We start from the raw sequence: 16,020 nt of genomic DNA, 5'->3' as shown, positions 1-16,020 counted from the left end.
ATAACGCTGGTTGTCTTATCACCATTTAACGCTTGTAAATTTAAGATCAAAATGTTAAATTAACGCTGAAGTGGAAGCGTTATAACGCCGTTATAACAGCGTTATAACGCCGTTATAATAATGAAACGGTTGAAAATCGCAAACCATATTTAATACATGGGCATTATATCCTTTCTGGTAGATTGAGTATGTACAAAGGCCTAGCTGGCTAATTAGATGCTTTTTTAGTATATATTTGATTCTTGTTCAATTAAATAAAGTGGATTATATGTGAAAAATTCATCACAGGTATTAATAAAAAAAAAATCAACAATGTGTGATTCAATCGTATGTGAGCATCAAGATGGATATGCAATCTAATGAGGACACTGGAAAAAACATTATTAATGGTCATCTGCAGAACACACAACTTGGTAAAGATAAAACTGTGCAGTTAGAAAAAGATTTTAATAATTGCTCCTCTCGAAGTCTTGACAGACGCAGTTCTATTGAAAATTTTGGTTTGATTGGTCTATTGACACCTTTACTTGCATTGGTTCCACATGTGAATGGTGTAAGTGGAATTTCTATAAATTTAATTGTGCTGACTTTGTTTTTATTTCACAAACTGCAAAAAAGGAATTTAAGCACAACCAGCATTATCTCGCTATATCTTATTATAAAAGGAATTTTGATTCATTAGAGAGTTTTGATAGTTTCGGAACTTAATATTGTGTTCCTTGCATTGTAAATAGTCACGGTTTAATAGTTTCGGAATAAAATCTTGTATTATTTGTACCTTTGGTATAATAATGATAGGAGAATCATGCAACCCCAATGTCAGGAACTAATTTAGAAAGTCGAATTAGCTGTTTGTTAAAACTGTAAATTCTTAGATAAATGAACTGAAATGAACCTTTAAAGTGCAATCATAAGAAGATCAACTTTAGCCCTAAAGCTTATACCATTTTGGTGTGATTTTAAAAACATGATTTGGCATTGTCTTGTGATGCAAATTTTTTTCTTGGTAGCTTTGAAGTATAATGTTAATCCTTGTGATCTTTATATACAGCCTACAGTTACAAAAATATAATTGATGGACATATGAAATTTTTTATTATGTGAAAAATATCTGAATGACAATATGTAGAAATTGATCCCATAGGTCTTATTGAGAGGCTTGATAAAATGATTATTAGACAAAGGATTTAATAAAAATAGGCAGGGATAGGAATGTTATAAAAAACGCAGTTCGACTTCGCATTTAGTCACTTTGAATTTCGCTGAATTTTTTTTAATACGTAGCGTGATGCACTTACTACCACATTAACAAAGTTAAAAGGTGAAAATAGCAGTTTAAAACTTGCTGCTGCCCACATTGAGGATGCTCTTGCTGGACGGTAAATAAATCTACATTTTTTTTATTGGCAGTAGTATAAATTTTAATTAAAAATGTTAATAGTAACTTCTATTTATCCTTTTTAATATGTTTAGAGGAAGGTTTGGCAAGGCAAGGGCTTATTTTAAACCTTTTCTTCCACAGAAGTAAGAGCTATTCTTATCTTCACTAAAAATTTTGAATTTGGGGTCTTTACTCCAATGTTAGAACGAAACTAGCTTTCTTTAACTATTTCCTATGCAGCATGTTTTTGAAGGTTTATTTTTCTACTTTCTCCAATCTTGGGATGTTCTGGAGACTGTTACTTTGTTTAAATCATGCAAAATTTGTCTTGTGTGCAATATTAAATCAGATACACTTAAGGAGTTATTATGGTAGCCATGAGTTAAAAGAAGGGAAATCCAGAAGTGTAGTTTAGTGATTTAAAGAAACAATACATTACAATATAAGTAATTTCACAGCATGGAGTTAAAGACATTTCCTGTTTATTATTTAGATGTTTTTATATTTACTCAAATATTTGGTACACCAGATTAATATTAGTGGTGATTGTTCTTCATTCATTGTTAATCTTTTTTGAGCCACCTTCAAAACAAATCTTAAGGTACTGCATATTTTACTTGTGTGTTGCTTCTTTTGCTGGAGATTTATTATTTTGTTTCTTACTATGAATGTTTTATTGTGCTGAAATGGTCTAAAGTAGTCTTAGTATCCATTTTGGCAAGAGATTTAGGAAATTATGAATGGTTTGGTCAAGCATTTTACATATAGGCAACTCGGTTATATTTTTGCTAGATATCATATGTATTTAAAAGATCAATACATATGAACATTGTGTGCTTTTAGCCACATTATGCTTAAAAAGAATGCTGTGTTTGTTTTAGCCTATTTTAATCGGTGAATAATAAACATTTCTAGCTTGGAATGAGATACAGTAATACCAGGATATGAATAAGAAATAAATGTCAGTTCGCAAAAATTTGCTGACTGTAGAAAACCTATTTGCAGCTGTGGTCTGGAAGCACTGTAGGCCACTTGCTATTGATCTCTTGATAATGATTACTTTGTTGCGACAACCATTAAGATAGGTGATACAAATTATTAATGTATTTTTTTAATTCTGTATGATGGCATTTTAATAGTTTTAACAGAATGCAGAAACACAATTGTGTAGGTCTTATTGAGAGATTAAATTATATATAAGTTTTTTAATTTTTTTTATTTCTTTTTAGTGTTGGTGCATGTGTATATATCTTGAATGCTTTTTGTTTATTTGTTTTTACAATTGATATTGTGATTCATGTGACATTTCTTTCGTGGCCAATTTTTTGGTCTAAGAAAGCAGAAGAAAGTTATTGGAATGGGTAAACTATACCATTTGCTATTTTTACTAGTCCATTGTTTTGTTGTGTTGTGTCTTGTTGCACATTTCGTAATTTTTTTATTAAGCTAGGGTCTCTTATTGTTTTGCCATGTCCTGTGAATCAAATAAACAAATTAGTCCTATTATGTGTTATTTTACGGTAGAAAATGAAAAGATAACAGTCTGGCATTACTGCAGCAAGGTTTAGATGGTATTTTTGTTTTTTTTCACACAGGGTTCAGTTTGTTCTTGTGTGTATGTTTCTGGCTGACTTTTTGCTGTTGGCAGTAGGATATTTTGTTCATGAGGTAGGAAAACATACCTTTTTTCCAAAGAAGATAAAGGAAATTAGAAGACTTTGACAATGTATAAAAACTTCTTTATGTATAAAATGAGTCAAGTTATAAAATAAATAGTTATTATGTGGATATCATACATGATTAATGATTAGATAAACAGCCTTTTTAACTCAAACAAACAATGATGTTAATTTAGTAGGACTTTGAGTTGAGAAAAAAGCCATTAGAATTAAACATTTGCAAATCTTAACTTTAGTCTCTTAGAGGTCCAAGTTAGTAAGAATATACCACATTTGTTTATTTATGATGCTGTGTTTTGCTTTAGTATTTATATCCACCATTCAGATGCTTCCGATTAGTTATGGTGTTGTGTAAGGTTAAGAACATACGGAATATTTTTCATGTAAGGATTTATCCCTTTTACAAAAATGTTTTACTAAAGTTCTTTGTTCAAAACATAAAACTACAGAAGTATGTACAAAAAGCCTATATAGCAGGATGCCATTTGGCAAATACTATCATGAACAAAATTAATGAATTAGGCATTTTTTTTTTAAATGGGTGAAATGGTAACTACTCTGCAGTCAGTGGCAAAATACGTGAAAAATGCTTGTGCTGACATCAGCAAGAACTAGCATGTTTCGAGTATGGATTTAACAAATTAACCTAAGATCCGAAGTGCGCTCTAAACGGTGACAGGATCAAAAAGTGCGACTCTGATATAAAAACAAGCAATGTGATCACTTGTGGTTGCTAATTCGTAATTCGTTTTTTTATTGTCCATGATTGTTTGACAACATTTTTTTGCCCAAATTTAATGTTCCGGGCACAAGAATCTCATAATAAAACCACGAAAACAGAGAAATATTTTGTCCATGATTGTATTATTGGTTTAACTGGTTATTAAAATAATATGCAATGGTTTTGGAATAAAATAACAATCCTACCTGCATAATGCTGTGAATAAGAACAGGCAGTAGTGTAATAAGTTCATTTTGCAAAAAGACACTTGCACTTTTTTTAGTGATATATAAGTTATAAAAATATTCAAATATATCATTTTTTTAGTCATCAGATTGTTTTCACTATAAAATAAACAGAAGTGTATACACAATTTCGAAACTCCTTAAAGGTTTCCAATCATTGCATGCTCTGAAATAATTTTATTTACTTCAAATATACTAGCGTCTTTAAAGCTTGCCTTCTGTCATGTGAAACAAAGATATATGTTATGAAAAGATAGGTATATTACCAGTACATTTTTTTTGCTTAACTAAAAAATTTGTTGCACTTTAGGTTCTTCTGAATATACTAACTAGAATGTTAAAGGTAACCTTTTTGTATGAATTTCAAGCTTTTACGAGATATTAGAAGAACAAGATTAGCAAACTAAATTATATCTGTTTGTATTAAGATGCTGGTTATTATATTAGCGTTTATCGTGGTGTTTGCATGCATTGGCATACATCAGTACATGGAGGTGTATAATGAAGTATATCACCAAGAGGAAAACACACAAAACAGGTGTGATTATTTATTGTAGTTGAAACAGAATAACAAAGAATATGTGGATAGTGGAAAATATTTCTTTTTATGAGTCTACTTCTTGACCAAAAATATTAAAACAACTGCAAGTGGCAAAAAATGTTAAATATCCCAAAGTTAATTGAAAATAAAAAACTACTTTTGCAGATTCGTAAGTCAGGCAGACTTTATGAGATAATCCATGTCAGGGCTCACAGAGAACCATCAATTTAGAACAAACGGTCATGCACACGTCAGTAACAGAACATTTTGAGAGTTTGGATCTCATCAAATAACCACTAAACATTGACAAGTTCTATTGTATGAACGTAATAGAAATACGAAAATAATATATATTTGACTATATTTTATTAAAACTTACAGAAATAACCCATGTTTTTACTAACAGTCTTGTGCCAATATTTTGTAGCCCGGATTGTAATATTTATGCATGCTCATCATACACAGGTAGTTATTTTTAACGTTCCTTACACTTAAACAGTTCCGGCTAGGTAACTAGTTGCAGTGTTGAAGAGTAACACAGGATTTGAAAAAAGACAAGATTTATCACCTAGATATTTTTTTGTTTTTTGTCTTGGTGAATGCATTAGAAACGTGAAGGCAAACAATGATTTTCTTTTCAAGAAGTGAGTTAAAATTCAAATCGTCACCCACCCACATGTTTGTTTTGATAGGGTGCGATTTAAAAACTTTACTTTAAATTTCTTTTATTAGAAGTATACCCATTGTAAACCATTAATGTTATGTCAATCAAAAGAACAATTCACACTGTAATATAAATATTTACATCTTTAGCACTCTCTGTTGTGTTGATAAAGAAGAAGAAAATCCATACATAGGGTTAGTTTAATTTTATTGTTTAGTTTTTTATATTCATTTTTTATTTTCTTCATTTATTTTCTTGTACTTTTATACTCCACTTTTAGTGCGTTTGACCATATTGTCATTGCAATGCTGCGACTACTTGTGTTACTGTCCACTGAAAACTACCCTGTAAGAATTTTTTTAACTCTTTATACTTGTCTCGCTAAAAAAAATATTTTTTTATGGTATAGCTAATATACTCAAAATCCTCAAAGTTAATCCTTTTTTTTAGACATTTATGTTACCAGCTTTTCGACATAATCAGGCAAACTTCTTCTTCTTTGGTATGCTCACAATTTGTCTTAGTTTACCTTAACTTTAAGCTTCACAAATTGCAAAGCAAACTGAATAAAAATATAATTTATTTAAAAAACCATAATATTCCCATGCTGTTTATTATTTATTTTGCTTCACTCGTTTCCATAGGAACATTTGTATTTGTTGGTGTGTTCTTTCTTACTGCCATTTTACTTGCCATTATCGTGGACAGCTATTGGTATGTTTTAAACATTCTGAAAATCACTTTTAAAGAATTCGTTTGTTCTATTTCGCAATTCATGTTGTTTTGCACAGGTTGGATGCAAAGAAACACGTGAAAAAAAACAGAGCAAAAGAAAGGGCTGAGTTGGCAAAGGCATGGAATTTGATTGATCCTTGTGGCTATGGTTAGTATTAACTGTGTAATTATTTCTTCCAGTTTTTGATCTGTGCTACTGTATTTTGTGAATGTCACGTTCAGTTCAAGGACCCAACTCTTGTGTTTTAGTTTCTGCTTCATGCCATGGGAATTTAAAAAAAAACACTATGTATGAAAAAGCTCAGTATGATTCTGCAAGATCCATGTTATTATTTTTTGTTTATAGGTGCAGTAGACACGTATGATAAAACATTTCTGACATTATTCAGAAAGCTAAAACCTAAGGTAACCAACCAGTTTTGTTTTGAAGGAAATGAAAGAAATATAACACACTCCAAAACTTAAAATTTTTATAAACAATAGAATTCGGATGAGCAGAATCAATTTTTAATTGGTCTGCTAGACAGTAATCAAGACGGTTATATTGATTCTTTCGAGTGGACAACATTATTACGTCAAGTATGCTTCTTACTGTAGTTTTGTTTGTATACATGTCTGTGAGCTAGTTATCGTCTATTAAGCATGAGTTGTTTCCTTTAAGATTAACCCTTTAAATGTTGGGCAAAACCAGCCCAAAGTTGAACCGCCATAACTACTGAGGAAAGTTTGTTATGAAATATTCTCCCCATGTTTTAGAAAGAGGATGAGTTGAACTACCCAATGGAACCAAATTTCGAAAAGTAATTATTGCTTGGCTAAAAAAGGGTTTTTCAAAAACGGACATGCATTTTAAGGGTTAAAAAGAAGGAAGAAAATAGTAAACAATGAGGTGATTTTACATTTTCCAATGTTGCTGGTACCACAAAGGAAACATAGAACTGCAGATTGGCTATGCTGTATATAAAAACGTACAACGTTGTAAAACTGACAGTGTTGCTCTTTTTCACCTGATTCATTTTGTGTTTCACATGAATTTTTGTGCTATAACAAAACTCTACAAAAGTAAAAGCATGCATATGTAGGCAACCTTATTGTTGATCGTGGTGAAAAACTTTCAAATTGATAAAATCGAAAAGATGGAAAAGCATTACATGGAACAAGAATGCTGATTCAGCTTAAAAAATCCAACTTGTTATTGTGAAAAGATTATGTCTTAGTAATTTAAGATTTATTATATCTTGGATCATGTATATGTTATTGTCAAACAATTGTCTTCTTGTTTTCCAGGCATTGGAAGCTGAATTTGAAGAAAACAATGACGAATTCAGAATAAATGTATATATTTACATATGTGTATCGGAGTAACATAGAAAGTGACTATGCCCTTTTTTGTGTGAAATTTTTTCCTTAATTCATCTAGAGAACAAAAGATCTAAATTCATATGAAAACATTCAAGAAAAAGCAAAAGCAATCATAGAGGTTAGAGATGCAATAGATACTTTTTTTATTTTGCTTAAGGCTTTGTGACTATTTGTATACCACTTTTTTTAGAGTGAAGTTTTTTCAAGGTCGATACTGATACTGATATTTTTGCATGTGTAAGTATCATTTCTGGGGTGTTTGATTGAGAGACGACCTAAAAACTTTTACCTTTAAAACTTTTTTCCTTTATGTGTTGAATATTTTCCAAAACCTTTTCTGCTTATTTATACATTATAGTGACTTGTTGTGTTCGCAGTTTTTTTCACATAAGGTGAAATGTTTGGCATCTTTGAGTCCCTTGGTGTACCCCTTGGTACTGTTCTTGTGCCTTGGCGTAAACTTGAAATATGACAATATTATAGCAAAATGCTTTAAAAAATCCAGCTAAAGTGTTAGCAGACGCTATTTAAAGGCTTTTGTTACAGGTTAAATTGTATGAATTGAATGAATATAATAGTTGTTATTGTTTTAGCTGTTTGTTTACGATGAAATGGAAAGGTCAAAATGAAATCACGGCGTTGGTTGTACAAGGTATTCTTAGTTATTCTTTCTGTTGCATAGGAGTGAAGAACCTATATTCTGAGAATTCATTTCTTAGAAAATATTTTTTATTTTATTTTAGGGTTTCGCAGTTTTATTGTTTTATTGTTTATGGTAAAGTATTAATTGATCATTATTTATTTCCTTTAAGGTTACCAGAATATTTCATTTTTCCTACATTTGCTGCGGAACTATCCCTAGTCTGACCCTGTTCCATTCTGTACTGAACTTAAACATATGCCACTCATTTAATTCATAATCAATTCCTAACGTCACGTTAATCTTAGTCTTCAGTTGTTAACCCTTAGTTATACACTACCAATGTTTTAAATTTTGTGTGATGTTTGTTGCTTTAATTCTTTTCCTTTTTATTTTAGATGGAATCTCTATTAAAAATAATTGGATTTAGAAAGAGCTTATTTAAACAACTTGAACTCTTAGATGTGACATTGGTAAGTTATATTTATTGATTTTGATGAAAAACGTAGCTCTTATTAGTATTCTCTTTTCAAACAGTACCACAAATTCTTTTTTTCTGCCTGTAAGAACTGTCTCTATGATCGAACGTGGATTTGGTAACTCTCCACACTTCAGCTCATATTACAACTATCAATATGACCAGGGTGTAAGCCTTATTCTCAGCACCCTTTTAACGTCCATTTTCAAGTTGAAATCTATCCTGAAGTTCCAATTTCATTAGAGAATTTATTTACTCTAAAATATGGGATTTAGTGAAAAATATGATTTGATTAATACCTCAAAGCATCTTGATCAGATTTCCATGTGTGATTTAACGTCCCCCATTTTAGATTTCTCTATTACAACCTGGTTAGTGCAATGTTAATGTGTCATTTTCAATTTAGGTTGGTCTTGTAGCCAATAGCATAGAAACTTTGATTATACAAAATATTCGCCTCTTTTATAGTTACTAGTAGTTGCATTTGCACATTTTTTATAAGAATACTGAATTTTAACTGGAGTTTAGTGTTTTCTTCAAAAGGGGTTACCATCCTCACCTTTGACTTTTTAAACAGTGTTCATTAAGTCATGCAAAAACTAAATGTTGTTGTTGTAAAATAAAAGTGTAGTACAAATATTTTATTTTTTAGGTTCTTCTGGCTACTATTTTTAATATCTTGTGTTATGCTTACCTGGGCACATCAACTTATAATCTGTTCACAGTACTGTCAAGTTTGTGTATATTTATGAGGTTGTTTTTAAACTCAGCAAAAACGAGATACGCATTGCGTTGGTTTCTGAATATCGCACCCGTCATGATTGATTTGATGGTCCTGCTTATAATTAGCATGTACGTATTCCAGCATTTTCCTTGTCTACGTGCTCCCCTTTCACCTGGCAATATTATTTGGCGACTTAAATGTAAAGTGACCACAATTTTATAAAGATGGAAGACGTCAGCAATAATTAACACCTTTGTTTCCAAGCAACAACCCTAAGATCCTAAGTCGTAAGTCCGCTGTGAACAATAAAAACGCTTGAATTCAATAAAGAAGTAGCCAATATAGTTATTTATCTAGACGAACTTTGCAATTTGAATTCTCCACATGTTTTTGCCAATATTGTCTTAAAATATGTATTGTGGCAAATTTAACCAATCTCGGTCATAAAAAACCTTTAAAAACCATAAAAACCAAACAACACAAAATACGTTTTTTAAATGTGAACAAGATGGTCGAATGGTCAGTACTCCACATCGGTAGGCTTCAAAATCGCTGTTTTTGCTGAGGCCACATAGTTCTGAATAAAAAGAACCAGAAGTGCAGAAGCGTATCAGACACATCACGCTAGAATAATTTTGGCGCCTTTTTGTAACAAACTATTACGAAATAAAGATATTGGTATAGGAACAATATCTTTATATCAAAATACAATTGTATTTGCTGTTCTTTCTTACGCTACACCACAAAGCTGTTTAGTCTATGTACCTTTTTCTCTTTTAGATACTTGCTTGCAGTTATTGGTATGGAGTTATTTCAAGGATATCCCGTACCAACCAACACTAAAGACAACGTCTACTTTAATTTCTGCGGCATAGGATTTGATACTTTCGCGTATGTTTCACTCCACTTCGTTTATATAACAGACATTTTTTTCATTAATTTATGATGATGTGACTAACTTTTATTAGATGCTCGTTGTTGATGCTCTTTCAAATGTTGAGTACAAGTAATTGGCATGACGTTATGAATATGGTAGGAACACTGCCTTTGTAACAATAATCCTAGAGTGGGAAGGTAAGGGGAGGAGAGGTAGAGGGCAAGGTGTAACGATACTTCGTACAAAACAAAAAGTTTGGGCAATGTACTTTGATTTTTCATACACATTACTTACTTCTTTTACCTGCATTTTTTACAGGTCCATAAAAGCACGGGTCGTGGTTGGACTGTTGCTTATTTTGTTTCTGTTTACATCGTTATTACCATGGTAATCATGAAGTAAGTTTTAGTGTCGTGTTTTGTTTGTCGATAGTTTGTACGCTGATTTTTGTGCGTCTGTTAGCTGTAAACATTTAAGTTTAAAAAGAGTACTGATAATTGTGACTTTTTAGACCTCTAACTTTCGCTATTTGTTATTTTCCATTCAATGCATTTCGCCGTTGCCGTAATTCTCAACATTCAAATGCATATGGTAGTTGTATTCATTAATATCATGATAAACGCTAAAACGCCTTGACATTACTGCAAAAATGGACAACAACAAGAAGGAAATATACAAGCTTTAAATAATGATGTTGATTCTGACACTAGCTTTTTTCGAAGCTCAAACAAGGGGCTTAGACCTGCCTTTCGTAAGCTTTGTTAAACTTGTTGTTGAAGAAGAGGAAGCTATAGATAACAGTATTAAGCTATGGATCAAAGATCTGTCTTTGCTGTTCTCGAATATCTATTGTTTAAAGAAAATTGTGTGAAGGGAGTTCGTGTTAAACCCAATGTAAAAGGAAATTATACAGTTTTTATTTGAAGTGCTACGTATAGATGAAAAGAGCCAAATATGGTGTATATGTACACTTAAACCAAAGCACTGGAGATATTTTATATGCAACATGCAAATGTAAATCTGGCATAGGCAGCTGCTGTAAACATGTAGCTGCAACTTTATACCAGCTAGAAGATTTGATTTAACAGAATTTCCAGATGATAAAACTTGCATTGATGTTCTTCAAAATGGCAGGTTTCTGGAGAGGCTTCAAATAATAAAAGCTGTACTATTTTCTCAACTAAACTGTTTGAAAAAGCTAATTATGAGAAAGATTGTACCAAATCAAAAAAGAGGCTGATTGTCGCTGGTAAGCGGGATTGCTGTTCAATGTCTACTTCCACCGAAGACCAAAAAAGCATAAAAAGATTAGGGGACAGAGGATATGCATGGAAAATTTGTTAAGGAGTTATACTTGTGATTTTTACCACGTCTCGAAAAGAAGTTGTTGATATAGTCATCCATACAGCTGATAGTACTCCTGACCGAGTTATCTTAAATGAAATCTTTTAAAAATTTAAATTAAATTCAGCTGATGACAATGGGTTGCAAGAGGAATAAAAAATGTTTATTCTTCTAGGAAATGGTTTTAAAAAGAAAAAAACGCTTAACATTTTTCAAGTTTGGCGCAGTAATTAATTGAAGAACTAATTTATATCCTAAATCGCTTTTTCAAAAGGTTTTGCCAGGAGAACATGATAGACAGTTTTTGCGAAAAATTATAAGTGGGGTATCAATATCCTATTGCGCTAAAACTTTATGAAAAAAAGACAAAATTCAACGTCGTGAATTGTGGTATTTTGATAAACCTAAAGTGGCCATGGTTAGGATGCAGCCTGGATGGTTTATTATCAGCGACAAAACCGATTGAAGTCAAATGCCGCTTTTCGAAATTATATATGACGATAGACGAAGCGTGCAATGATAAGCATTTTTTGTCGTATGGTGGATGGTAAGGCTCAATTAAAATAATTGCATGTGTATATTACCAGTGTTTAGGTGTAATGGCGATCACCAAAACGAAGGAAACTGATTTTGTTATATACATGGACAAGGAACTATATGTCGAAACAATTAAATTTGACGAGGTGTGGAAAAAGATTGCTCGCCGAAGTTTACAAAATTATATACTGAACTTGTTGGCTTGAAGTTTTTATGCTAATTTTAGCTAGCCACTGCTTCCTTAAGGTCTTGTCTTTAGGAACGATGTAAAAATTAAGGTCTTTGTTTTGTTTTGAATTTTAAAAACAGTGCGGGACACAGCATGCTATCCCCTCACTTGTTTGACCCAACGTCGGGTCTGTTAGCTTTTTTGTACATCTGGTGAAGCAAAAGAAACAGAACTAGAAGTTCCAGTGATACTTCTATTTGTAGAATATTAAAAAATACTGTTTATATTATTTACAGTTGTAGAATTCAGTGGATTATGTTCATTATTATTATTACTATTATGATTATTATTATTATTATTATTATTATTATTATTATTATTATTATTATTATTATTATTATTATTATTATTATTATTATTATTATTATTATTATTATTATTATTATTATTATTATTATTATTATTATTATTATTATTATTATTGTTATTATTATTATTATTACTACCCGTGGAAAAATCCACTTAGGCAGAAAAACAATTGAAAAGTTCTGTCATTTGAATTTTGATGACATCAGCAAATATTTCAGTATATTGAATATGCCTTTTACTAAAAAAATAATCTGAAAACGCATAAAAAGAAAGTATATAAGTCATAATTTAACAAAAAAGTTCTTAAAATCTAACACAAAATATCAAATGTCAAATCGCATGAAATCCTACCAACAAAACTTCAGACAAAATATGAAAAATAACGGTGTGCAAAGTGTAAAATCTAGTTAGTAGAAAGTTACAACATTAACAGTCACAACCCAGACAGTTAAGTCGAAAAGAAAGGCTTGCAACAGTAAGCACAGATCTATGAAATAAGTTCTTTATGCATTTTAAACATTGTCTTTTCCCTAAATGCTTATACAAAACAATACAACCTGAACAATATCAAAAAGCCAAACTTAAACAAACATAAAAACCAAAAAACAAAAAGTTAAACTTTGAAAAATCATTTATTCAGTTGCATACCATCCTCTCCCGCAAAAATATGCACAAAATGTAAAAATTAACCGGTTAACAAAACAATTTTTTGTCTAATGATCCGTACTGACTTTACCAAACATTTTAAACTGAAATGTCGAAGCAATGAGCAAGGAGTAAATTTCAAATCAACAAAAATCATTATTTTGAAAACATTGTATATAAAAATATGGTCCTTCCTCACAAAAGTTTACAATAAATGTAGAACACAAAGGTTTATTAGGAGCAAATCAAAATATGAACATAAATCAGTTCTATATTGTCTTCACCCATAAAATCTTCCACAAAATTGATATGAAACCCATCAAATTCAACGCAGTCATTTAAGTGCATACAAAAATACAACTTGGAAACTGTAGAATATCAAATTATTATTTTTAGTATATATACTTGCACATGGTCCTCACTCACAACAGTTAAACAGTTTCAGTCTGAACATTTAGTAATTTTTTATCATCACCAAATATTTATTCCCGCAATTACATTACTTGCAGTTAGTTTAAAGTTTAAAAAAAGTCTAATTGTACAAAAATTTGTTCTTTCAGTATTTTGCATATGGTCTTTTTCCACAAAAGTTTACACAGCATTTAAAAAACGGCAGTTTGCAACAGAAACAATATAAACGGCAACCATACTATTCTCTGCTGAGAAATTTTAACCACAAATGTAAAAAACTAAGGTAAATTTCCCCAAAAATGTCAACAACCTTTGTAAAAATATCAACCACCACCATTGTAAAAATATATAACCTTGTAATTTACATGCGAGCTCACAGAAGTTTAACAGGATGTCAACAACAAAACAATAAAACTTACTCCAATTAACGCACATTTTAGTCTTACAAAATCATTCCTCTTGAAGTAAAATTTGTAGAAAACGTGAGAAAAATTATTCCTCACACTACCCTAAAAGTTCAATAAGTCTTGGAAAGATTTTGTGGCTTGTTACATCATAATTCGTACTCAAATATAATAAGATCCCTAAGTTTGACTACTAAGGTGGATATAAATAGCTAAAAGAGGAATAACAACATTAATCATCAGTTATAGCTAGCTAGGTTTAGATATGGAGCTTGAAGGTAACATTAGATAAGACAGATACCCAGTTAAATATAGTTAAACTGGGAAGACGCATATAGCCAGCTAGCTATTTATGCTTAGTAAAACACATATAAACAGAGACAATAGCAATATAAAAATTATGACATTTGCAGTAAGTTCAACAAACCAAAAGTTTCGCTGGCACATTTGTTTGATAGCCAGTTAACAGCTTTATGTAGCATTTTGAATTTTAGGACAAATACATTAGTTACGCACCAGGGGAAACATCAATTAAGCAAAAAAGTGTAAAAAAATATGCTAGATTTTTTATAAAAAACGCGGTAAAATATAAAATATAAAGAATTTGAAGCTTTTAAGTGACTTTTTCCTGGCAAATACGAGTCTGCCTGACACGTAACTCTAGCGACATAAAAACATAACGTCTAAAAATATCTAAAAAGTTCTTACTATTTGTGAATCCAAATCTACTTTAAACCCAAGCTTTCATTTTCTACTTCTAGCTCCACTCTTCACTTTCGAAGTAACTTCTTGTGGCTTCTAACTTTACTTTTGTACTTCATGTTCACAAAAATATATATAAAAGAGAACAGAGTGTAAAACCAATTGGCAATTTTTTTAGGCTAATTAGTCAAATTAGAAATGCAAAAACAAAGTTTGAGTCATAATTCATGTTAAAACAACAGCAATCAATTTAACCATAGTCTATAGAAAAAAACTCTGGTCTGGAAGCGCATTGTTTTTTACCATTGTTCTGTGAAATAACTCGCGCAAATTTTAAAAATACATCACTTGATCAAAGTGAATGCACAAAGATCAAAAATGGCGGACGAGGAAGGGTTTGTTTGGAGTGAAACGCTAGATGTTTTGTTACAGTTTCTTGATGAAGATATGTTAGATGAAAATTTCAATACAGATATTGATAACGCAGTTATCCAGGTAATATAAACCTATTTAGGGGATAAAAATAAAAACAATAGTGAAAATTATGCTGTCTTTTTCAATTTCTCTTTAGGTAACAACTTTGGGAAACTTTCCATGTGCTGACTGCAATAAAAGTTACACAACAAAAGGTGGTTTAACAAGACATCAAAATAATAAACACAAAAACGTTTCAACAGAAAAAAATACGTTGGAAAGACACGTGCTTCTTGATATAGCTGACTTGAAATTGTTGGTACGCAGTTCACAAAAAGCCATAGAAAAGAATGAGTGCTATCCTGAAGATTTACGTGCAAATATAGAATGCTAGTCTTTTCAGCCAAAACAAGATTTTGTCAGCCAAATTAACATTATATGTAAAAAACTATTAAAAAAAAAGACAAAGAACAATATTACTCCTCATTTTATAGTCACATTGTTGTCCACTCATCAAAATATTTTTCAGATTTAGATCAGCCTTTGTGTAGTCTTCTTGCAACAAAATTAGCTGAAAAAGTTTTAAATCATTTCATACAACCTGAATCACTGGCCATGCCAAAACCACATATTGTGACACAAAAAGAAATGCATGGATTGCAATATCTTGTTGGCTATGTGATCCATAAATTTATTTAAAAAATAACTAACAAGAAAGACTATAACAGTACAACCAATCAAGCATTACTTCAAATATTAAAAAGTACTGTAGCTGAAGACTACACTGGCCAAAAATTAGTTGATACACAAAGCAGAGGTGATTTACTGGCAATAAAGGAAGATTTTGTACGAATATTCATAGTAGTCGAGGAAAAATTCCGAATTGAAACTCAGACAAAATCTCTCGTTAAAAAAATAGACATTAACGCAATTACACAGGAACTAATAAAACACTGTGAAATAATAAGCATATACAAT

General features: G+C 31.0%; 1 protein-coding gene across 9 annotated transcripts in view; it reads left to right on the top strand.

Moving 5' to 3' along the window:
* Nucleotides 1-270: 270 nt before the first annotated feature.
* Nucleotides 271-16,020, top strand: part of LOC130641552 (uncharacterized) — a 34,170-nt gene continuing 18,420 nt past the window's right edge. For 2 of the 9 annotated variants that reach the window (XM_057448393.1, XM_057448392.1), the window contains exons 1-26: nt 274-553; nt 1,285-1,379; nt 1,474-1,524; nt 1,875-1,982; nt 2,611-2,742; nt 2,977-3,049; nt 3,366-3,443; nt 4,337-4,369; nt 4,455-4,564; nt 5,381-5,425; nt 5,512-5,578; nt 5,682-5,733; nt 5,876-5,945; nt 6,023-6,114; nt 6,313-6,371; nt 6,450-6,545; nt 7,254-7,301; nt 7,387-7,446; nt 7,519-7,565; nt 7,922-7,980; nt 8,072-8,103; nt 8,367-8,441; nt 9,099-9,298; nt 9,951-10,061; nt 10,139-10,202; nt 10,366-10,445. In XM_057448393.1, the coding sequence (XP_057304376.1) occupies nt 344-553; nt 1,285-1,379; nt 1,474-1,524; nt 1,875-1,982; nt 2,611-2,742; nt 2,977-3,049; nt 3,366-3,443; nt 4,337-4,369; nt 4,455-4,564; nt 5,381-5,425; nt 5,512-5,578; nt 5,682-5,733; nt 5,876-5,945; nt 6,023-6,114; nt 6,313-6,371; nt 6,450-6,545; nt 7,254-7,301; nt 7,387-7,446; nt 7,519-7,565; nt 7,922-7,980; nt 8,072-8,103; nt 8,367-8,441; nt 9,099-9,298; nt 9,951-10,061; nt 10,139-10,202; nt 10,366-10,445 (2,147 nt within the window). In that variant the 5' untranslated portion in view covers nt 274-343. Of the gene's footprint in view, nt 554-1,284; nt 1,380-1,473; nt 1,525-1,874; nt 1,983-2,610; nt 2,743-2,976; nt 3,050-3,365; nt 3,444-4,336; nt 4,370-4,454; nt 4,565-5,380; nt 5,426-5,511; nt 5,579-5,681; nt 5,734-5,875; nt 5,946-6,022; nt 6,115-6,312; nt 6,372-6,449; nt 6,546-7,253; nt 7,302-7,386; nt 7,447-7,518; nt 7,566-7,921; nt 7,981-8,071; nt 8,104-8,366; nt 8,442-9,098; nt 9,299-9,950; nt 10,062-10,138; nt 10,203-10,365; nt 10,446-16,020 lie in introns of those variants that run through there. The other 7 variants (XM_057448400.1, XM_057448399.1, XM_057448395.1 and 4 more) reach the window with 7 other exon arrangements.

Source organism: Hydractinia symbiolongicarpus, chromosome 4 (assembly GCF_029227915.1).
Source record: "Hydractinia symbiolongicarpus strain clone_291-10 chromosome 4, HSymV2.1, whole genome shotgun sequence".
NCBI lineage: Eukaryota > Metazoa > Cnidaria > Hydrozoa > Anthoathecata > Hydractiniidae > Hydractinia > Hydractinia symbiolongicarpus.
Note: the sequence above shows the minus strand (reverse complement) of the source record. Positions and strands in the feature narration are given on the sequence as shown.